The sequence below is a fragment of the Colias croceus genome, chromosome 4 (genome assembly GCF_905220415.1).
Source record: "Colias croceus chromosome 4, ilColCroc2.1".
NCBI classification, from domain to species: Eukaryota; Metazoa; Arthropoda; class Insecta; order Lepidoptera; family Pieridae; genus Colias; species Colias croceus.
In genome coordinates, this window is record NC_059540.1 from 6633664 (window position 1) to 6658003 (window position 24340).

Here is a 24340-nt window from a genome sequence, read left to right on the forward strand (position 1 = left end):
GCTGTGATCCAGTCACAGATCCAGTGCTATCAGTAACAGATTAAATAAAGTTAAACAACTATAAAAATCTGTTTAATCTATGATAAGGTTCATAGATTAAACAATGTTCAATTCAAATTAATATTAATGTAATTATAGGTAAATATTTTATATAAGGTAAATATAGAGTCGATTTAATATATTAAAATAAAGAAATCGATTTAATTTTTTTAATATTATGATCAATGCAGTCACCGTAAAAATATTAACACGTAAAATTGTAAAATGGACATTTGATAAGATCACGATTAGATCAATGGGCTAGCTCTTGGCTAGCTAGATTTGTGTCATGGGCTGAGCTTGTTGATTATTTTGTGTTGTGGCCTACAGTTGTGCATTGTGTGCAAGCGTGGCCCATCACAGGCCATTGTGTCATTATGTCAAAATTATTCAATTTGACTCAGTAGTCAATTGTCAAAATTTATAGCAATCAATTAATTGTTTACATTTTAACATTTTAACTTTTACATTTTTTATTACACATTATGAGAATAAAACATTTAAAATACTACTAAATAAGAAAATTATCTTTAGAGTGTATTCAAGTACAATGTCGTGAATTTTCTACACTAAAACACTATGTCCTCGATTATTTACGAAAAACATAACAAAGAAGGCTCTAAATTATACAAATGTTGCGAGTACGCGAGTAAGGTTTCATTAAATTTAAACACCTTTAGGCGAGATGGAAGGTTTTGTGACATAGAACTTATTTCAGGAAAAACTAAAATTAAGGTAAGACTAAATGGATAAATATTAACATCAGAAGAAACAGCCTATGGTAAATTGCAATTGCTAAAATTTTCATTTTTATCGTATAATATAAAATAGTCATATTATTTACTGTTAATTTGTATGATAATCTTTAGGCCCATCGTGTAGTTCTGGCTGCCAGTTGTGAATATTTTGATGCAATGTTTAATGTTGGCTTGGAAGAAAGTCAAAAGGGTCGAGTTATGTTACCCAGTATACCACCTTCCATATTACCCATAATCATTGACTTTATATACACTGGTAAGAAATCAAAATAAATATTATATTTTTTTAAATAAATATTGACTTGTTTTGAAATATTGAATTGAATTTCAAATTGCATAATATACTATCTAAATAGTTTGTTTGTTTCAACCCACTAATCTCCATAAAGAATTATTTCACATTACATAGTCCATTTAATGAGGAAGGCTATCATTATGCTAAAACCAATTGGAACTTGGCAATGCGGGTAAAGCCGCAGGGGCACAGATAGTAACAATAATAAATTATCATACAGTTTCCATGTTAATTATCTATTGATGTAGATTGTTTAAGTTTTAATAAATTAATAAAAATGTAAAACTTAAAATATCTTAAATAATTATAATATGTATTTGAAAATTTTCAGGGGAAATAGCGATAGACAAAGTGACAGTACAAAATTTATTGATTGCAGCTGATATGTTACAGTTAAGGGAACTTGTATTTGGATGTGGGGAATTTTTGAAAAGAGAACTCCATCCATCAAATGCACTTGGTATATTTAGGTGAAAATATGACCTCCTATAAAAAGAAATATAACATTAATATATTTATCTTTAACAAGTAAGTAAGTTTTTTAATACAAAACATTTTACAGGTTTGCGGAAACACATAATTGTAAAGAATTAGCCGAAGAAGCTTTAGCACATGCTCAAGCTTATTGGGATAAGGTAGCGACTGGAGATGAATTATTGGAACTGCCTCTACAACAGTTAGTTACACTTCTTTCCTCAGAACAGCTTAAAGTTGATAATGAAGCTCAGGTTAATAATTATTTATTTTCTTAAATATAAAAATGCACCAAGAATTGAAATGGTATTATTAAACAAATAAATTATAATTAAAAACTTATAGGTACTGTATCCAGCACTGAAGTGGTTGGAACATGATCCAGCAACTCGCCGCCGACATTGTTTCGAAGTTTTGAGTCATGTGCGATTGCCGCTCATATCACCACAAGTCCTGGATAGTGCCATTAAAACTGTACAAGATCCATCCATAGCTGTAGCACTAAAAACTGTCAGAGTTGATATGGTAAGTTATTCATAATTTTCAGTCTCTTTAATATTTAGTTTAAAGCGTTCAAATGCTTTTATTAATTTTAAATCCCACCTCATGTTCCATTTGCTCTATTCTTTAAAAATGTATATCAGCCACTTTTCTCAGTGTTTTTGTAAGATTAAAATTCTTACTATAAATCTTGTTTGTATATGGCTGATCAGGAATAGATGTCACAGTCCTAGTTTTATTTGTTTATCTGTCAATAGTTTCTATTTCATAAAATATGTAATATTTTGAACAACTTCTAACCATATATTTGTGATTGACTTCCAGAAATCGGGTCGTGGTGCACTTGTGTCGCTATCGGCAGAGCCGCGGGCTCGCGCGCGTCGCGTGCTCGTGATCGTGGGCGGCTCGTGCCACGACACCGCGCCACATCCGCCCCTCACTACTGACAATATACTGTTCTCCGCGCTTAAGTTCGATCTGCATAAAAGGTATAATAATGCTTTATTGTTAACATAAATGGTGGGTGATCAGCCCCCATCATAGGGCAGAGATAATGTTATGATGATTATGATGATTGTCATAAAATCTTCAGTAACTTTTTTACTTTGTGTAGGTACATACTTATAATATTTTACCCAGTCGTGATTATAATATTATGTCAATTTTGCAATTGTACAAATATTATTTCAAAATTTACTTTTTCAGTAATAAAATAAAGCGTGTTTGCCGAGCACACGTGTCAGAAGTGAAACTTCTTCTCCATGACGTGGCGGTAATGACATGACGACCTTAAATTTTTATTCTTTGTGCAGAGAATGGGAAGAACTTGCACCAATGGGCATAGCTCGAATACAACCTGGAGTAGCAACTTTAGGCGGACGAGTGTACGCGGTGGGAGGTGAACAGGGGAGCCAAATATTAGCTAATGGTGAAGTTTACGATCCACAGGTTTGTTTTATTTCCTTTTTTTATTAATAATTTATTTTAAATAACACCACCTCTATAACAATAAATATTTATTTTACACTCAAAGACCGAAAATGCTTAATGAGCGAAGAAATAGCTCTGTGTTTCTTTTTGCATGGTGTGATTTGTTTAACATGGCCTTTTAATACGTATACACAAAAAAAATATACGTCTATAAACGTGTATAGATCGAATTATCGTTGTCGTTGGCCTAGCCACGTCCCTCAGCCAATTATAATGTTACATAATTTATGACAATGTGACTACCAAACATTATATTTTGATGATACAAAGGCGTTAATAGACGCTAATCGTCGGAAGAAGTGTTGTGTACAAACTATCTAATATATGGATTTCGTTATAGAAGTCGTGAACAATTTTTTTGTTATAATAAAATATGTAACTGGAGAATCCATAAGCGATATTGATTACATTTTGATGTAATTTTTAGACTATTTCTTTCAATTAACTTTTTGAAAAAAAATATTTTTACACTATACATACCTACACGATTTCATTACATGCTACATTCTTACCCGGTAGTTGATGATGGCACACTATTTTCTTAACGCGAGTGGACTATATTCTAGTAGGCAGTATTTGTCGCATAATTTTTTCGATAAACGACATTTTCTATATTATTTGAAGTAAGTATAAGTTACTTAAATCGCAAACAATACCCAGACAGACAAATGGTCAGACATAGCGCCCATGAAGGAGGCGCGGTGCGAGTTCGGGCTGACCGCGTGGAACGGCAACCTGTACGCATTCGGCGGCTGGGTGGGCTCCGACATGGGCTCGTCGGTGGAGGTGTACGACCCGGTGTCCGATGAGTGGACGCTTGTGGGGCATATGCCGGAGCCACGGTTCGGCATGGGCGTGGTCACGTTTGAAGGTATCTACGGAAATATTCAATGACACATAGACTATTATATGAAGGCCTCATAAAGCATTGGGATTTTCTTTAACAGGTATATTTGTTGGAGTACGGATTTTCTTTATCGCTTTATTTTTTGTAAAGTAAAAGAGTACTTTTTTATTATTTTACGGTAATTGAAGATTGAAGTTCGAAATTTCTTATAATATTCGCTTTTTAACAACAAAAAAAAAGCGATAAAAATCCTTACAATGCGTGCAAATTGAATGTTGGAAAAAATTTCGCTTGCGGAAAATGCGGGTTCGAATCCCGCCTCGTGATCGATTTTTTCTCATCTTTAAAAAACTATAAATATCAATATGTCAAAATATTGTTGGTTTCTACTAATTTAAAAAATTGTAGAAGATAACCACTATGCAATCTTCCACATAAGTTAAATTTATTGCAGACCTCAAAGTCGAATGATTTTATAATATACTAGTGGTCCGCCCCGGCTTCGCCCGTGGTACCTACATGTTTAAACTATCCTATCTCTCAAGTTAGATCGAACTGCACATGGAGTGCGAATTTTATTATAATCGGTTAAGTGGTTTAGGAGTCCATTGAGGACAAACATTGTGACACGAGATTTATATATATTAAGATATTTTATAATATATATTATTACTTCCAGGTCTCATATATGTAGTAGGTGGTTGCACACACACATGGCGGCACACACAAGATCTATTATGTTACCACCCCGCCTCACGCAAGTGGCAAACTCTCAAGCCGATGCGCAACGCTCGCAGTCAGGCCGCAGCGGTGGTGTTGGACAACTACCTTTATGTTATTGGCGGGAACGCACCGAGACGGACCGTGCTCGCAACCGTTGAAAGATACAGCTTTGATGATGTGAGTTATGCAGATTAAATTATGCACTTTTTACTGAATATGATATTTATTTATTTCGGATTTTACATTGGTATTTAGATTTCATTACAGAGTTTGCTTTACACTATAATTACATAATTATATATTAAGTATAAATGATTAATTTATTTGTATATTATCATGGTCATAATTATCATGTATCATTGAGATTTGAGGGACTATAAAAGTTTGGTTTTAGCAAAAAAAACTGTGAACGCACTAATCCTGCAGTGGGATCTTATGGTAAATGTTCTTAGTTAATGTGTTGTGTAAATCAACTCTATGTATCAGTATTTAGAGTACAATGTGTATTTCGAATAAGGTTTAAAGTCAAAAGTAAAAAGAAAACACGGAACTTCACTGGTTTCGTTTCGTGTTACCATTAATAACTCAGGCCGGAATCACAGACACAATAGAAAATCTAAATTATTAAATTAAAGCAGCAGTTCCGAAATTAGTTTTATTTCCATTTAAATTAAGTACTTTTTTATGAAATCAACATAATATCAAATATTTGAAACAATAAAAAAAATTAACTAATGAATAAATATAAATTGTCAACTTAACAATTTAAACCGTATTATTGCCCTAAAGATAGAGTTGGGCATATTTTTTAGTTTAATTTATATTTCAAATTACGCGATTAATATGTCTAGATTTTGAAATGTGATGTCACGAAACTTAGGACCCCTCCCACCCCTTGTCACACCATGGCACACTTTGTCCACCCCCTCCCCCCCCTTTACGTGTGACGTACTTTATGGATGGCCCCTAATACGAAACAAATACAAATGATGTTAGGACACATGGGAGGAGGTGGGCAGCCTGCGGGAGGCGCGAGCGGGGTGCGCGGCGGGCGCGGCGGAGGGGCTGCTGGTGGTGGCGGGCGGCGACAGCGAGAGCGGCGAGCGCGCCTTCTACCGCGCGCGCACCACGCTCGCGTCCGTCGAGCTGTACGCGCCCGCGGACGACGCGTGGCGCGCCGGCCCGCCGCTGCCGCACTCGCGCGCGGAGGCCGGCGCCGCTCTGCTCTGACACACCCCGCCGCTCCACGAGAGGTGATTCCTTTTATACGTGTTTACCGTTCACGTCTTGTCAACAACTAGATCCACGATCCTCTATTTTTAAGCTATTGCATAGCTTCTATCGCGGGCCTTGAGCGCGGGGACCGAATCGAGAAATTCCGTAACGAAAAAACCTCACGCTCCCCACTCCGACTGGCGGAGGTGTGGCTTGAAGGCATAGCATGCAATAGCCGCGGCAGTCCCCGAGTGCCACACGTCGTTTTTTTAATTTATAAATAAACAATCTGTGATCGAAAATGTTCGAGCGGCATTTAAATTAACACCTTATTTCGTGGAAATAAAGTTCAAATTCTCGCTCGAAGTAAAGTATGGCTCATCCTGACGCGTGGGCAGGATGTGCGATAGACTAATTTTCAGGATGATTGGGAGTCTAGTTGTTTAGAACACGTCAATGCCTGGCACACCCGCTGCCGCGAACTATCAACTGTTGAGTGGATCCCATTGTTAAATACATAATATGTTACCGAGAGGTGATTGCAGTTCTTATAGTTTTAAATCTGTTAGACTTTTTTATAATGATTGCAGATTTCATAAATCAATTTGATATCTTCTTGTTGTTAATGTTTCAGAATGTGCTAGGAAATTAATGTAGTTATTTTCTAGTTTTGTTTCAAGTGTCAATTGTCTGTTTTTTATCATTCTATTTGCTTACCCAGGGACACAATGTTAGAATTATTTAAAATAACTTTGAACTAATGTTATTATTTCACGAAATACTTGCATATTCAATAAGAATATTCCAGCTCATTATATAAGAAGCTTTATTTGCACTTTTCTGTTAATAATCGCGTATATGTTGCTTGAATAACTAACTTTTTATAATATTAAGTTTATCTAAACTTTACCACAGCACTTTGTGTAGATTTATCATAAAGAAAAATATACACGAATTATACCTACTTAAATATGATTCATGGGTAATTTTTTTGATGTATATGTATTCTATTTTCAAAACCAAATTGAACAATATGATTTTGTTCCTAATTTAAATTGGAGCTATAGAATAGATTTGAAAATTTATGGGATATCCGCAATGTATATTATTGGTACCTAATTCTCAAATATGTAAAATTTTATGTTTTTTAATTTCTTAATAATCTCATAGTGTTAATGTTCCATAATGTACAAAGATTTTAAATACAATTATTATAAAACAGATTGTTTGACATTATTAGCGTTCACCTCGTTATTCTTGCTCGTTATTTTATATTTTTATGTAAAATTTATATTTAAACTGGTATGATGGATAAATAAAATTGTGGCGATATACGATTAATATATAATTTTGTAAATTGGAATAGAAATTAAAAAAAAATAGGATAATATACAAAAGAATGGGTTTTATGAAGTAATTTATAATTATTATTTATATTATATATAATTATTATATACCTGCTTCCTTTACGTATGTGATATTTATACAAAACAAATATTAGCTTTACACCAAAAAATAAAATTGTGAAAAAAAAAATCAAATTTTCATTTACATTACGAAAAATATTTTTGAAACAAGTCAATGGTTTTTCATAATACAAAACCATACACCTCAATTAACTCTTGACTTGATTATAATTACTGATTAAGATTTCACACAGTATCGCTTGAGCGTAGAACCGAAGGGTTTGATTTCCAGTGGAGATTAAGAAAAAAAAAAGGACTGGCAGGACACAGAAAGATGATCATGTACTTGTCGTTAAGTAAGGTGTACGAATAATGAATTTGCATCTGCCCCATACCCCACTAGGGAACATGGGAACACATATCACATAAGCTTTAGATTGCTTAGCTATAAATTCTGGTAGTCAAAATAAAACCACAAAAAATATATTATATTATTTTATTTTATTTTGTTTTCAAAAACAGTAATGTTGATTTATAAACAAAAAGCTGGAAATTTGGAATCCAATGGTCGAATAATATCTTCTGATAAAAATATTCGTCCCAACAACCCTTCGAATAAGGACGCCGGTCTATCAGGGTGGTGCAGCTCAGTGCCTTGCCTCTCTACTGCACACCACTCCATAAAGCAGCAAGCGCGGTACAGATGAACGGGTTTCTGTGAATTAATACTTATGTTATTTTAAATACCCAGATAATATAATACCTTATGTGAACATACATTACAGCATAGCCACTCCATACAAAATTATCGTTTTCGTTCGTTTTCGTGTTCGTAACAGTCACACTAGCATTAGACATTTGAACAGAGTGCAAATGTGTGTGTAAACGCTTTAGGGTTGGCACATGTGACTTGCGTGTTCATGTCACATTGGTCGATCAAAAATATTCATTGCCCTGCACCAAATTTCCAACACAGGTACGAGTAGGTACATTCAATTCAAACAAAACACACATCTACTTCATATCACACATCTACTTAGGGGCCATCCATAAAGTACGTCACACGTAAAGAGGGGGGAGGGGGTCGACAAAGTGTGACATGGTGTGACAAGGTGTGGGAGGAGTCCTAAGTTTTGTGACATCACATTTCAAAATCTAGAGGTACTAATCGCGTAATTTGAAATATAAATTAAACTAAAAAATATGTCCATTGTCCAACTCTATCTTTGGGACAATACGGTTTAAATTGTTTTGTTGACAATTTATATTTATTCATTAGTTTATTTTTTGTTATTGTTTCAAATATTTGATATTATGTTGATTTCATAAAAAAGTACTTAATTTAAATGGAAATAAAACTAATTTCGGAACTGCTGTTTTAATTTAATAATTTTTCGATGTTAAATTACAAAACATGTGACGTCACACTAGGGAGGGGGGGTCTTAGAAATGTGACCACCTGTGACAAGGACGGGGGGGGGAACTCAAAAACTCAAGAAATTAGTGTGACGTACTTTATATATGGCCCCTTAGTACATTTCATAAATTATTGCTTTTGTAAACATTATAATATGTTGTTAAGCGTAATCTTCGCCACGTATCATCCTTGTGGTAAGCGCTACCCATATTACCCGTGATCGTGCGGGGTTCGTGTTTACTTTTGGCGGGCGGCGGATTGTCCGTTTTGTAGTGTGTGTTAGCTACTTTTAAGTATTCTGTGGCATGGCCATGGATAAATTTTATATTTCACATATTTTACAAAAAGCATTACACATGCATGTAAACGTAATATTGTGTGTTTTTAAGATGTTAGCTGTGATTTTATATTCATACAAGCAATATTTAAAGAAAAGGTTATAAGGATTTTCATGAAATTAGCTTTATATTACTTAAATTTAAGCTATATTTCACCTTGGTAATTTGATACAATTGAAGGAAAGCATATGCGTTTCCACTAACGCCATGACATAGACTGTATCCTTTTGTACACAGCCCTCTCTGCCAAATCACTTCTCCACACTGAGAAGCTATTTTCAAGTACTTCTCATCTTCAAATGTCTGAAAAAAAAATGTAGCATTAAATTGTATTTAGATGATAATAATTTTTCCTTATCATCTGTACTTCACTCAGATTGACACAGAAAAAAATCAAAAACATTACCTTTTCACGAAATTAGTGTTTAATTGTAATCACTTAGTGTAAAAAAAGTCGCTTTCTCTGTCCCTATGTATGCTTAAATCTTCAAAAACTACGCAACGGATTTTGATGCGGTTTTGTTTAATAGATAGAGTGATTTAAGAGGAAGGTTTAAGTATATAATTTAATAGGTTTTAGACAAAGCGGGCGAAACCTCGGGCGGAAAGCTAGTTGGAGATAGGTGTAGATACCTGATATGCTGCAATACACAAAGGTACAAATCCTGGAGCACCGTGGCACCATTGAACCAGTCTGTCCCCAGAACTGCTGCCAACAGATGATGGAAAGTTACCGCTTGAAAAACGACGACTGATCAACCAATCTATTGCTGGTTTTATGAAACTTCGCAGTTCACTGAGTTTTATGTAACTCCTCGCCTAAAATGAAAGAAGTTATAACAATAAATATAATATAAAAACACATATGATATATAGAAATGATGCGAGGTAGAATTGACGAAACCAATTCTTATAAAGCACATGGTAGTTAGTAATGTAAATAACTATTACATATAACAAAACAGTTCTATTGTATCACCTGTAATAACATGAAAAGTATTCCTGCCATTCCATGAGCAGCGCCAAGATAAATTTTATCATGCCATTGCCAAAGCAATGGACTTTCTGACTTCATATGTGCGGAGAAACGTTTTCCTGAAGTTATAATTGCACTTGTTACCTTAAATGACACAATATATTATGCAATTATCAAATCTTTTGCTATCTCTGTATGATGCTGTATTGACTGTTCTTAGAAACAAAACATTTTATGCTGAGATATTTCTCTTTTTTAATTCTAGAAATAAATATGCAATAGCAAAGGTTTACTTTAAAAAATTTGGGGCCTAGATGATTTTTTAAACTAAAATTATATTGTGGAACTTAGGACAAAAGCATTTAACCTAGACTATTAGTATAATATTAAAGTTTCATAAAACATATTTCAATTCATATTTTTCATGGGTTCCATTATATTTTGAGAAATAAATCAATATAACATCTCACAGCAGATGGCAAGAATATTTTTTTTTTATAGCACTTAAATTAATTACTTTTTCAATATGGCTTGAAGAAATGACATCCTTTCCACTTATATGCTTGTTCACAAATAGAAGTGCATATAAATAGCCCGCTTTTCCATATAAAATTTCATCAGGAGAATCATCAAGAAGTGAAATTAAGTCCATGACCCTAAAAGAAATTTTGCCTCATTATTTAAAATATAGTATGTATTAGGTATATTATTTTTGGCAAATTTTATTTATAATTACAACTAGCTACCCTTTATATTATAAAACATCCATAGAGCAAAGGAAAAGTTTTCATTTTGTTAAGTTTCTTGCATGCTTGCTTCTATATTTAATTTATTGTTATTTTTAGTATTTGTTATTTAAAGGCAACAAATATGTATAGGTAGTTAGGTACATATTATTTTAAAATTTCTAATGCCTTTAAGTATCATGGTTCAAGACATACAGCCTACAGTGACAAACTAATGGAGAAGTCTTTGTAAAAGGGTCCATTACCCTTTTGGTACAGAACTCTTAAAAAATACCTTTGAGCCAAATCTTTATAATCTGGTAAATTATTAGGGCGCCTGGTTCCCAGTTTATATGAGATAACCAAAGCTATAGCCAATGGACCTGCATCACCACACAAAAAACTGATTCGGCGACCTCTAAGATTTTCAATATCAACATAGTTGAGTGCTCTCTGAAAAGTATAATGTTTATTTATGATATTAAAATTGATGTACATATAAATTAATATAAAATAGCTTAATACATACTTAGCACATCATTTTTATTATTTTCTGTACAATAAACTATGCTTACTCTTATACACATACACCTAGCAGTAATGCTAAATTATTTATTTGTTTACCTGCAAGTTTTCATGACTAACTTCATTTTTGCTTGCAGAAGAATATGTCAAATAGTAAAGTGCTAGTCCAGCAGAACCAGTATAAACAGTCCCATCATAAAATATATCTTTTCTGTGCTTAGATAGAAGATCTTCTATTTTGGTTGCCTTAAAATTTATCAATTTATTCTGAAGAACTTCTGAAATCTGTGTACAAATAAACATATTCCTTGAAACATCTTCAGTGGATATTTATGTGAAAAAGTTTCTATTCTATGAGATAATAGATATCATTGAATATTTAAGATATGATATACTGTTACGATTGCGGTTTGACGAATTTAACACAATTAATATTTTTGTTTCTGGGATTGTAAATAAAAATATTCTTACACCATCTTTAGAGTCATTCAAAATATTATTTGATGTACTATTGGTATAATCATTGTATGGACTCTGAAAAGATCCTTTCCCGGACATTTTCAAAGATAGAAAATTTATTTCAGATCTTCGAAGTTGATAGCATGCCGGTAACACATAATATAACAATTTATTATATTTTTTATAGGTACGTAAATCAATTAGCAAAACAACATTAAAGTATTGTTGGACACTTGGTTGGACATCACATGGACATCAATGGACATCACTATTTCCAACCAAAGAGAATACAAATACTACGATACTACACACAGATAACTATAATATTAGTCAGAGAATACTACATAGATTATGTACGAAGTACTTCAAGAACTTTTAAAATTATTTTTTATTAGCGCACAGAGCATGTAATTCACAGAATAAATGCGTTGCCTCCTCCACATTACTCGCGAAGTTGAACGAGGTTAGACGAATAGAATAATGTATAGAGGCACTTCGGCTTACTTCGTCCAACTTTACCTCGCCTCGGCCGACTTCCGTTTGTTGTCGGTTTTTGCGCCCGAGTCAAAGGGCACGAAGTTACCTGAAGTTCGTTCTGAATATGAACGTATGCGTTCATCGCGAAGTTGAACGAGTGTGTAGTATAGCACCGCGGACTTCAGTCAACTTCGGCCGAGTACTTCGCCGAAGAACTTCGCGAGTAGTGTGGAGGAGGCATTAAGCGTGTCAAGAAAACAGTCTAGAAGCCGCGGCGCTGTCGGCGACCGGCATTTACAAAAAACCATAAACAAACGCTCCGTTTCTAAGAGCAATTAACCTATAGAGTACTTGTATCGAGCGTATACAATTTACATATATTTGTTTCTCTCTATCTAAAGAAAACGTCGTATGAAAGAATGAGACAGCTATAGACAACAAGCTACGTTTCAACATAGTCATGGCACCATTTTTACTATAGGTACGTATTTAGATAGATAGAAGGTGATAGTGATGGGATGTGCTTCAATCGATAAAATCGTGAATGTATTTTGCATTTACGGTTTCGTGAAATAATAAATAATAAAAAAACAAAACTTATAATTAATTTCAGTTGAATACATTATTTGTTTAATCCTACGTATATAATAAATGCGAAATTATGTGAGAAGGGATGTTACTCTTTCACTGCGGAACCGATCACAATGAAATTTTGTACATACACACATAGGTTAGGTTTTATCCCGGAAATCCCACGTGAACGGGAACTGTGCAGGATTTTCTTTAAAAACGCGGGCGGAAAGTTAGTACATTATAAAAGAAATTTTAAAACTTGAAATGTAATTTAAAATAAAGAAGGAAATGATGATAAAGTTAAAGGAGTGAGAAGAAAGGCACAGTCAGCATGAAGGAATCATGCAGCATTTTAACAAGTTAATAAAAGGACAGTCTTAATGAAAACATTTTCCTAACATCCTACTAATAAATCGAAAGTTTGTGAGGATGGATGTTTGTTACTCTTTCACGCGAATACTACTAAACCGATTACAATGAAATTTGGAAAAATTACTTTTGATCCCGTAAATCCAACAGGAATGGGAACTTTGCGGGTTTTTCTTTGAAAACGCATGTATATTAAGTATGTATTTCAATAGTAGTTTCTCATCTATGAGAACTGTCATTTAATCAACCGTTTAATTTTCACATAGTTACACATTTAAAGTAGGTAACTTATGTGTAAAAAATTTCAAAATAAAAATTCACTCTCTTTAATCAAATGTATTTATTATCTACAGGAACAAAAAAAAAAAAACGTAAGCGTAAGATTGCACAATTCTTCTAGAGTATCCATCTTGATAACACGTAGGCTCGAAATGCAGTGAACACAATATTGCAAATTGTGGCGGCGTCCAATCAACTCATGTCTCACGTTTTATACCCATTTTTTATTTAGCTCTGGAAATCTAAAACAAAATGAATTTATTAATAATCTGAAAGAGAAATTAATAAACAACAAACGAAAACTAAAACACATAGTGCAAATAAAACAACCACGTGGTATGTTTTATTTTCCTGCGGTAAAAAATTTACATCTATTATTTGCAACAACAACTACATTTATATCTGATTTATGAAACAAAATAAATAAATCAACGTTAATATGAAATAGATTTTTTGTCATAAATCGATAATATACGCTAGATGTGTTACAACACTACGGTGGTAAACAAAATGCCAAACGTGATATTATTGTGACGTTTTTTAAAAATTATTTCATTATTTTATATTCCACAACCCCATAAAGTGGGTAAATGTTACAGTTACAACATAAAATTACAAAAAAGCGCTTGATAAAACCTTCAAATAGGTTTAAAACATAAATATTTATCAATTTGCTGAAAATCACTTACCGATGGAAAGATATTTTTACATTGTTTTTATCCAAAACTCCCATTCGACTAGTGATAGCCGGTTGCTAAACATACAATAGTTATTTTAGCACACTGACAAATAAAAAGAAACACTGTACACTTTATATTTTCTAAATATTTCGTTAAAAACACTTGACGCACTGAGCCCACCAGCTGGTTGGAAAACAAACTGACTGCCGGCGCGCTACGTTTGAAGACAGTGCAGATACTCTATCGCTATCTCAATCTGGCTTATGCTGTTATTGACTAAGAGTAAGTAGATTAGAAAATATGTATTTTGTTCTGTCTTAATATAAGAACTCTATCTATAGGTTAATTGCTCTTAGCTCCGTTTACTTTCCTCGATAGTGTGAAAACCAAAGAATACTTATACTCTAAAAAGAGGTGAAAACGCTCTAATTCCGCGTTTCCACCTGCAACTTGCAAGCAGACTTGCAAGCTGCTGTCAGACAGACTGTCGGACATTTCTTGCGGAAGTATTCTAATTTCTTGCAGATGGAAACGCGGCCTAAGGACTACGAGTCTGTCCAGTCTGTCAATGTCGGATCCCGATCCCGCTGCCTTATTACCAACGGATCTTGCAGACGATCAGCAACAACCAAAAATTGTGCAATAGTTGTTGTCAATCGTCTATTTCATATTACGTAAAAGCAGACAACAAGCAGATAATCTGCCGTCAACAGTGCTGCCTCTGTCGAGCAACTGGAAAACTAAAAATGCAGTTGTCGCTAATGTAAACTCAAAGGTTGCTTTGCAAACGGTATTATGTATGACTTGCGACAGCCACACGACAGCAACTACCAAGCAATTGATTTGTCAAATATGCGACAGCTCTAATGCTTGTTGTTGACTTGTTGCTGGTTGTAATAGGAACAATATAGTATATAAAAATCTCAAAATAAAATAAAAATTATAGTTTAGAAGATTGATTCATAACTAAGATCATCGAATACTTAAAAAAAACTTATTAAATATTACGGTAAGTGTGCAAAATATTTTCATCGGTCTAGAAAAGGTGTTCGACAAGTTTTCGAATATAATTTTACTAATAATTACATATTAAATTTACTTTCAGGAATATTAATCACCTTCTTAGACAGTTTTATATAAAATGGCACGAGCATTCTTATTAATTGAGGCACTCGAGGCCGAAGTAAGAAGACAAGAAGCTCATAATGTGGCTCAGTTACGGCGAAGTCTTCGTAACCAAGCAAGGACTTTGAGCATGACAGATGTTGAGTTCAAGGCACACTACAGAATCTCCGAAGATTCATTTAAAGAGTTGTGTTCTGAACTAGCTCCACTAATGGCTAGATCAAAGAGGCAAACAAAGGTTTCTGTAGAGTGTAAGGTAAGAAATTGTTATAAAGTCTTGACTTGAATACATTCATAATATTGTTAGCAGTATTGTAAGACCATGTTTGTAGTCTGCCCATTTATTAAATTATAATAATCACTTTTCAGGTCTTAGCAGCTCTGTCTTTCTATGCAACAGGTTCATACCAAAAGCCAGTAGGAATGAGCTTTTTGCATGGTTTAAGCCAGCCTAGTGTGTCAAATGCTGTGAGAGAAGTGACAACAGCACTAAATAATATTAATATATTGAACAAGTATATTAAATTTCCACAAACACAGCAAGAAAGAAATATCATCATTAACAAGTAAATTTCTATACCTATTTGATATGTACAATGAAAGTTTCACTTAACATTTACAAAACATTAATTTTGTCTATAATTCCAGATTTTATAATAAATTTGGAATTCCTGGTGTCCTGGGCTGTGTTGATGGTACACATGTGGCATTAGTGAAGCCTTCAGAGCATGAAGAACGTTTTTTTAATAGAAAACACTATCATTCTAGAAATGTTCAAATAGTGAGTACTTACTTAACTAAGCTTTAATTTATTTATTACCTATATTTATTTTGTACAAACCTTTAATTATTAAAAAACTGACTAGTACAATTTTTCCAATCCTGTGAGAATATAAGAATTAATTTCTTGTAAATAATGTTTTTTAGATATGTGACAGTGATCTTAATATATTAAATGTGGATGCTACTTTTGGCGGAGCTACTCATGATGCATATATTTGGCGCAATTCAGAAATAAATAATCATTTGCAGCAGCTTCATAATAATGGTGAAAGCATTTGGTTATTAGGTAATTAATTTTTGTATTGTTAATGTAGTATGTGCGTTAAGTGTAACAGAATTAATGTTCAAAAAATACCTATTTACTAAATAAATTTAAATATTTTAATTTTATTATTTATTTTTAGTTATCAATGATGTAGTAATTTATACATTATAAAACACTGACTATGCTTTACATTTGCAGGCGACTCTGGATATCCACTGCGGCCGTGGCTTCTGACTCCTATTGTTAACGCTGTTCCTGGGACTGCAGAAGAGCATTACACGAATGTCCACTGCAGTGCTAGGAATACTGTTGAACGTTGCATAGGAGTTTTGAAAACTCGTTGGCGATGTTTGTTGGCACATAGAGTACTGCATTATGATCATCACTCTGTGGCAAAAATCATAAATGCATGCTGTGTTTTACACAACATCGCTAACCAACAAGGAACGGAAGTCATAGAGCTATCAGATGAATATACTAGACATGATTCTGACCGCCAAATATCTGACAACATCAGGATTGATGATGAAACACATCAATTAGAACGTGGTCGTTTACAACGATCACTTATTATGCAGCGTCTATGGAGGGAGAGGAGACCATAGCTGTTATTTAGTATTGTACAAACTTTATCTAGTAAAAAGTTATAGTTGTATAAAGCAGAACCCAATGATGATATCATTGTCAATATTTGTATGTATAATAAATATACTGAAATAAAGGCGCTAACTCACCAACTGTAATGTAACGTTACAAAGTCGGGCATTTAGGAAAACTGTCATCACAAAATCGAACCTGAAATGTTAGATTACAGATTGTGAGGAAGCACCTTATTCAAAAAGAATTTATTTGAATTATCTGTAGGTACCTACTAATTGTGTAAAGATGAAAATTTTATACATAGCAAAAGTAGTTTATGATAATAAGTAGTTAATTTAATACTGTTCACTGATGATATTATTTAAAATTTAAGTTTAGTTTGGGCATAGGCAAATAATTGTTTAAATTTTTTCTGGTTATTATTGTATTGTTATTATTTGGTTACTTATTTTTAAGTTTTACAATTTTTAGATTATTAGAAGATTGCTTAGTTAAGATTATAAATATAATGATTATCTTGTGTACTGAACCTTTCTATTTTTGTGGTGTGATTGTGTGATGCAATAAACATGTCTATGTATGAGTCATGTCTATGAATGAATTTGGAATTAAAAAAATGATAACACAAACAATGTTATTTATTTTCTAAACAATTTTTTAAGACATTGGTCAGTTCGCGCAGCGCCTGAGCCAGAGTCTCTGTAAGGGCTAGCTGTCTGCGCGATATATCTAACTCGTCCCTCCTAGCCTCTGCAATTATCATAATTGCATCTACCAGCTTCTGCTCCGCGTCGATCCGTCTATTTTCCATATCCACGATCCACGACGGGTCGACTCTTTGACGAGTCCTGAGATCGGCGATATTTCGGCTCCTAACAGAGCTCCTGGGTAGTCGCCGTGACACTGGACTATCTGTAAAGAAACAAATATTATAATTAGTTACAACTAAATAATTTAAAGCGTTCGTATTTCAACTTTCAGTTCATGGGAAACACCACCAACTTTCAAGTAAAAAAAAGAAAAATTAAAATTAGTTCACCCAGTTGATAGTTCTGACATCAAAAATATTAAAAAATAAAAGTGGCCAATTAGAACTCACCAGCATTTGATCTAGGACCCCGCGTCCTGTTAGGGTCAGCAGAAGCTGGTGCCTGCACTCTATCTGAAACTAATAAGATAGGATATTTTGAAGCAACAGTATGTTTGCAATTTTGAAATATTTGAATCTATCTTCCTTTTTATCAAGTTTAATACAATATAAATATTTATGTAAATACCGAATTTTACCTAAATTGTTAAGAGCTACATATAACAACAATTGATTGTTTAAGTAGGTATGTTTTTCTTATCTTATTTAGGTAAATGTAGATAGTATAAGCTCAACTAACAAACTATACCAGTATTTCCTCTGGTTGATGGTGATGTTGGCGTTGTGGTCTGCCCAATATCTATGAGCCGTTCACTGGCTGGTGGTGGTGGAGAAGACTCTAAAATTGAAAGGGTTTTGGATAAATTATATAAATAACAGATTTTTTCACTCCGAAGTTGGTTAAAATAAATATCTGTTTACCTATGGTTATCTCTACACATTCAGTGGCGATATCCTCATAAATGGCCGAGGAGGTACTTGGTGTTGGTATAGGCTGCAATGCAAAAATATGATTATAATCATTTTATGTTAATTTCAAAGATAAACAGACTATTTTTTTCTCTCTTACAAATGCTGGCACTCTATGCTGGGTATCACCATATGCAGCACCCTCTCCAATAATGGCCAACACCTTTTTATCAATTTCTGATAAGTCATCTTTACAAGCCGGCCCACCACCAGTACCAGAAGCTGCCCGTCTTTGGGCTGATGCCCTTGCCTTTACCTTATGCTTCAGGTCAGCCCAATACTGTAAGCACAATGCATGCAAGCTTATTTTAATTTATTTGTTCGAAACCCACAGCTCTTAATAAATATATACATAGTTTATAAACTTTTTTTTAACCTTTTATAAACTATAATTTGATGCATCAATATAGAATTGATGTACTAAAAACTAAAAATGCAAGTAGGTATAGATAGTGATTTTGTATTTCTGTGGTGTAAAAATACACACATTCTATGTTTGTTAGTAAGTGGCGGTGTGAAATCAAGTGATTCTAACACATCACTTGATTTCAGACCGCTACTCACATACGAGCAAAAAGGATTCAAATTGTATAGAAATAGCAAATAAATAATTATTTATCAAATATACTTACACGTTTCCAGCGATATCCAGATTTTGAGGCACCACTGCCATGGGCGTTTAATTTGGAAGCTAGTTTTTCCCACTGGCGATCGACTGTTTCTTTCGATCGTGGACCCAAACCAACGCCTTTGGCCAGAGCCTGATGCTCCATTAAATAATTAAGGAGGTCCTCTAATTGATACTTGGAAACTCGGTGTTCCATTTTTTCAACTGAAAAATTCACAATATTTCGTGAGTAAACAAGTAACGTTTAATGCACATGGGTTTAATGCATATATTGTAACTAGCGCCTTCATAAACAAAGAGACTTACCTACTTGTGCAAAATTACAAAAATTGTAACACTAATATTCACCGCTGAGCACAAACCACGACAAATCACATTCACGAACTGATTACTGAATACCTTTCCAATATCCCAGTAATAATATATTACGTTGTTTATGTGACAAGACCCACTTACAAGGGTTAGGTATCGCAAAAAAATCCCTGGAGTGGTCATGCTGGGATCCATCCACTTCACAAGTTTCTTAAATAGTTTTTTGCTAACGCAGATGTGACGCAGTTATGAGAGCGAGTATTGTTTAATGTTTACAAACATACGTAGTACCACCAGTTGCCACCTGATTGTGAGTGGCGCTACTTTCTATACAAAATCAAGTGCATCGGTCGCAGGAAGCAGATGTTGTGCGACAGCGGCGCAACAGCTTACATAATACGAAATTTTTTGACGTTTCGCGACCTGTCGCAAACCTGTCGCGTTGCTGTTGCGCGTCGCTTGCTATCTGCTAATTTTTAGCAGATCTCATCCAAGATCTGTCATCTGTCAATATTGAAGTTTGCTAAAAATAATAGAAGAAAATAAACGGGAAATTAAAATTATTGTTTGTTCTCAGATTTCTTAGTGTTTTTTCAGCCATCTCTCATCAGTGATTTCATTGCAGTGCATGAATACGTTATGTTAAAATACATATTTAATTACATGTATATTTAAATTATATTTATTTAAATTTAAAATGTTTTCTTCGTTAAAAAAAATATTTAAATGGAATTCCACAAAACCTACAGAAAGCAACATGAGCAAGAAATCATTACTTTTAGTTGCTTTTACGAATGCCCTTCAAGATGTTTTATTTTGGAATAATTTATGGTTGTCTTTGTTATTTATTTTATATTTTCACTTAACTTTTATGTAAGTAAATAAATTGATTCAATCAAATTATTATTAAATAATTTTAGCCAATGGTAATTATTATTCTTTATTATTTTAGAGCACTGTTCTATCGTCAATTTAATATAATGCAAATAATATGTGGATTTACTATTCTTATTGTGAGTGTTGATGCCTTTGAAGCATGGTTGAAATATAAACATCGAACAACTTGTTTGAAACGTTTGGCTCAAAATGATAATAACCGATTATCACAATCACTATTTAAAATATCTCAATGGATAAATAATCAATTTTTTAACTACATTGACTTACGTGAAAATAATCCTACTAAAGTAAGTATACAACTTTTCTGATCAAAATTGTTTTTTTTCTCCAGAATTATACATTTTGCTCATGTTTCAGGCTTTCCTGCTAATGGAAATAATATTTGGTACAATTTTCATCATTGGAAGATATACAAATGGATACATACTTACATATTCATTTTGTATGATATTAATATTTTTAAACAAATTAATACCTCCATTAAAAAGAATAACTAACAGGTTACGTCAAACAGCAGGTAATGGAATAACAATATTTAATAAGCATAAAAAAGATAATTATTGCAGAGGTCATTTAATTAAGTCCAGTAAATAAATATTACTTACATAAAAGGCACTTACAACTAATAAGTGCATAAAATGTTTTGTTTCTCATTGCAATATATATCTTATGTTTTCTAAAAAGATACATATTGCAATCAAATTTTTCATAAACAGATTTTAAATAGATAAGCATAAAATAAATATTCAATAATTTATTTTATTGAATATAATTAGCATATATTATGTACTTCTCTAGGAGTTTAAACTGAAGCAATAGATTATCCCTTTTGTATCTTAATGTATTGTTAACAGAATCAGATTTTGAATTGGAGGGTCTTGTGCCAGATGCATCGGCTGAAAATTTAGACTTACTTTCAATTGAGCCAGAAGTTCAACCTTTGTATGATGAAAAACAAAGTTTGGGTAAGTTGATAATAAAAATTTTAGAATATAATTTAAAATATTTTGCTGATTATAATATTTGTTATATTTAGCACATATTCTTTTGAATAGTGATATTTTGAAATCGTACGCAATCATGAAACCATTGCTATGCAATTTAGATAATTTCCTTTCTTGAGTCAATATCAATACAATATGTGGTAAAATAATTAAACATATATTATTACATAATATATCCCTTTTTCATTATCATTATTTTTTTTTCTTTAGATTATTGGAAGCCTGAGGACTTGCCCATTGAAGATGCAAGTGATAGTTCAGATAATAGTAGCTCCTTAGTTACAAATCTGTCAATGGAAAAATTACAGAATTTGGATAAAGATGTGGAAGTGACAGACTCCAGTGAAGAAGAATATATACCTCAAGGTGTGTTTTTGTCTTATAATTTAAAAATGTTATGTTCACATTTAGTAGGAACTAGGTCCAAGGAAAATCTGTATAGCTACAGCCAGCCAAAGCACCTGTAACACCTGTAGCATATGTCTTAGTAGTGGGGTAGGTTGTGACCAATTAAGAGGATACCTATGTAAGAGACACTTGAATAATTATGAGTTTAAAAAATTTAACATCATCTTGCTTGCTCTGTTATAATTGTTTTGAAATCTATAAAATGTGCTTAGTGCATATAAAATAATTTAAAAATATTGGCAGAAATGAATTTCTGGTTACTGCTTTATTCTATCTATAGGTAATAGCTATATTATTGTTTTAGAACAACATGAAACGTTCAGATCATCAATGGAAGTACAACCAGTTGGAAGTTGGAGCAATTCTGCATATAATGCTTTGTCTGCTCTAGGAGGTGCAGTATCTAACATTGTATATAGCTCCAATGCAGAAACAAAGAGAAAACGAGTATCTAGCATTGACTCATCTGATGGTTTTGAAATGGTTGATAAAAATGACATACTGTAACTTATTATATTTTGTGATGTAAATAAAAATACAATTAAGGTTTAGCTTAATAAGGTGTATTTTTAAACGATTGTATAGGATCACATATCTTGTACTTAATTAAATATTACATGGCATATTATCTAATCTGGACATTAAATCCTGATGTTGTTTTTTTAAAGCCCTTAAACGGACACTGTTAATTGCATTTCTTGTTACAAGAGCTTCTAGCATGGGCCGTGATACCTGAAATCAAATTCAGTCACATTAGAGTCATATTTTTTGTAATAAACAAAGCAAAACAAAGTTAAAAACATGTGAAATATTTGGACTAATTGGGTCTAAGGGTATGTTATGCCTCATGGAACATTTATTATTTATTGATTGGAATGTTAGGAACATTATCAATTTATTTTTTATATATTCTCTATTTTTGATACCCTCTTCATTATTGACAATACTTCCAATTATAGTATTACAATAGAAATTTATACTAAAAATTAAATACTTCATTCATATACAAAGTAAGTATCTATATAAATATTGTTAAAATATTAAATCAGTAAACCTTTTCCACAATATGACCAATTGCAATAGTTCTAACAGCTGTATTGTGCTGTTTTATTATTATGTCATCGGCTTCAGTCTCTCCTGCTTCCAATTTAAATGCTTCATCTTCTTCTTCTTTTAATGTTGTTGGTAGTTGAGTTAGAATCTAGGTGAAGTTGAAATTTAATGAGTGTGTACTCTGAATCAATTATAATCTTAGACATATTGTTAAAAGGTAAATTCTCTTTAATTTTGGTGATTTTAACATAATATATATGGAACTATCTTATAGCTTTAAATTGAATTCATTGTAACTGTGATCAAATAATAAATTTTAAACTATATTAATCTTTTCAATTTTTCAAAATATCCTGATACCTTTAACTTACTTCAAAGTTATTCTTCATTAAAGAATCATTACAATTTGTTATTTCCAACTCTATCTCTCGCCGTCCTTGACTTGATCCTTCATCCACTGACTGGAAACATGTTATTTGGACCTAGAAATTAGAGGAAAAATGTAGTTTTACATAATTTAATAAAAACCAGATCATTAATTAGTTTATCAATACCGATGGTGCTTTTGCTGTTTGGTCAGAAAGGAAAACGGCAAATATTATTCCAACAAAACTTGAGTCCATTCTTTGATACATTGATTGAGTTGCTAAATCTGTAAAAAGGAAGGATCTCATATTATTATAACCTTTTACATACCTATATTTAAGTAAGTATAATATAATTGACATACCAACATGAGATGGCCAAACTGTGATATGTGGGTGAGAGTGATACCATCCAACTACTCTTAGAGGTCTTCCTACTTCTGCCGCTAATTCTTCTGCTCTTAATGTTGCTTGAACTAGTTGTTCCTCCGAAATTTCAACACGATCTGGTTTTTTGTCTAGTCTACGTAGTATTACTGAAGACACTATAGAGACCAGGCTTCCATTATTATGCACCTAAGGCCAAGGCAGGGATTATAGTGAGAATATTAGATCAGTTTAATATAATAAAAAAATAAAATAAAAAATACAAACCTCTCCTATCAGCAAACCCATTATTTCTTCCTTCTCCGTCGAAAGAGCATGTTGGACACAAACTAGAGCTACATCGGTTGATAGCAAAACTTTATTCAACATTTTTGTGTGTTCTGTCAATTGATTTTTTACTGATACTAAATCTAACCTAAATATAAGTTTAAATTTGATTTCATTCCCTGCAAACAGAACACATTAACAATTTAAAATTGCGATTCAGCCATGCAAAATTCTTTGTGCTAATTTCATGAAACAATGTAATAACGTTTAATTAAAACTTACATGTACACAAGTTCTAAAGTGTCGAGCGTTATTTTAATTTTTAGCTATGAAAATTGAAAAGTAAGACTAAAATTAATATTGAAATTTGTTTGTTTTCAAGTTTTTTTCGTAAATATAAAATATAAATAGAAATGCGTCACGAAAGAAGTCTCGTGGAAGCGGCGCTGTCACTATTACTTGCTCTGTGGCTGTCACCACAGGCTGTCACTTTTTTTTTTCTCACAGTAGGGTCTGACCACAGAGTGTGTAAGACAAATGGCACTTAGTGCAAGGTGCA

The 24340-nt window shown here is 32.9% G+C and overlaps 5 protein-coding genes across 7 annotated transcripts; 3 read left to right on the forward strand and 2 right to left on the reverse strand.

Moving 5' to 3' along the window:
- Window positions 1–432: 432 nt before the first annotated feature.
- Window positions 433–7065, forward strand: LOC123691517 (actin-binding protein IPP-like). Its single transcript, XM_045635980.1, has 10 exons — window positions 433–774; window positions 909–1053; window positions 1424–1562; window positions 1655–1820; window positions 1912–2091; window positions 2392–2555; window positions 2880–3015; window positions 3718–3928; window positions 4584–4804; window positions 5624–7065. Exons 1-10 carry the CDS (start codon window positions 619–621, stop codon window positions 5855–5857), a joined length of 1752 nt encoding a protein of 583 aa, XP_045491936.1. The 5' UTR covers window positions 433–618; the 3' UTR covers window positions 5858–7065.
- Window positions 7066–7730: 665 nt separating this feature from the next.
- LOC123691518 (lanC-like protein 2) lies at window positions 7731–11940 on the reverse strand. The gene is made up of 8 exons (XM_045635981.1): window positions 11701–11940; window positions 11329–11514; window positions 11000–11157; window positions 10497–10635; window positions 9983–10123; window positions 9637–9822; window positions 9160–9306; window positions 7731–7963 (listed from the first exon to the last, which is right to left on the reverse strand). Exons 1-8 carry the CDS (start codon window positions 11785–11787, stop codon window positions 7781–7783), a joined length of 1227 nt encoding a protein of 408 aa, XP_045491937.1. The 5' UTR covers window positions 11788–11940; the 3' UTR covers window positions 7731–7780.
- Window positions 11941–14726: 2786 nt separating this feature from the next.
- Window positions 14727–17518, forward strand: LOC123691298 (putative nuclease HARBI1). Of its 2 annotated transcripts, XM_045635619.1 has the most exons (6): window positions 14727–15075; window positions 15172–15447; window positions 15561–15757; window positions 15840–15972; window positions 16119–16260; window positions 16438–17518. In XM_045635619.1, exons 2-6 carry the CDS (start codon window positions 15208–15210, stop codon window positions 16842–16844), a joined length of 1119 nt encoding a protein of 372 aa, XP_045491575.1. In that variant the 5' UTR covers window positions 14727–15075; window positions 15172–15207; the 3' UTR covers window positions 16845–17518. The 2 variants fall into 2 exon arrangements, with proteins under 2 accessions (XP_045491575.1, XP_045491573.1); XM_045635617.1 differs by having other exon boundaries at window positions 14727–15447.
- A 2379-nt stretch (window positions 17519–19897) lies between these two features.
- On the forward strand, window positions 19898–23088 carry LOC123691299. Its single transcript, XM_045635620.1, has 6 exons — window positions 19898–20270; window positions 20350–20584; window positions 20655–20814; window positions 21152–21262; window positions 21512–21667; window positions 22014–23088. Exons 1-6 carry the CDS (start codon window positions 20095–20097, stop codon window positions 22214–22216), a joined length of 1041 nt encoding a protein of 346 aa, XP_045491576.1. The 5' UTR covers window positions 19898–20094; the 3' UTR covers window positions 22217–23088.
- On the reverse strand, window positions 22251–24243 carry LOC123691300 (lys-63-specific deubiquitinase BRCC36-like). Of its 2 annotated transcripts, XM_045635621.1 has the most exons (8): window positions 24064–24078; window positions 23930–23960; window positions 23782–23894; window positions 23493–23703; window positions 23317–23414; window positions 23134–23244; window positions 22764–22910; window positions 22251–22441 (listed from the first exon to the last, which is right to left on the reverse strand). In XM_045635621.1, the coding sequence occupies exons 2-8, from the start codon at window positions 23955–23957 to the stop codon at window positions 22316–22318; spliced, it is 834 nt and encodes a 277-aa protein (XP_045491577.1). In that variant the 5' UTR covers window positions 23958–23960; window positions 24064–24078; the 3' UTR covers window positions 22251–22315. The 2 variants fall into 2 exon arrangements, with proteins under 2 accessions (XP_045491577.1, XP_045491578.1); XM_045635622.1 differs by lacking the exon at window positions 23930–23960 and having other exon boundaries at window positions 24064–24243.
- Window positions 24244–24340: the final 97 nt, after the last annotated feature.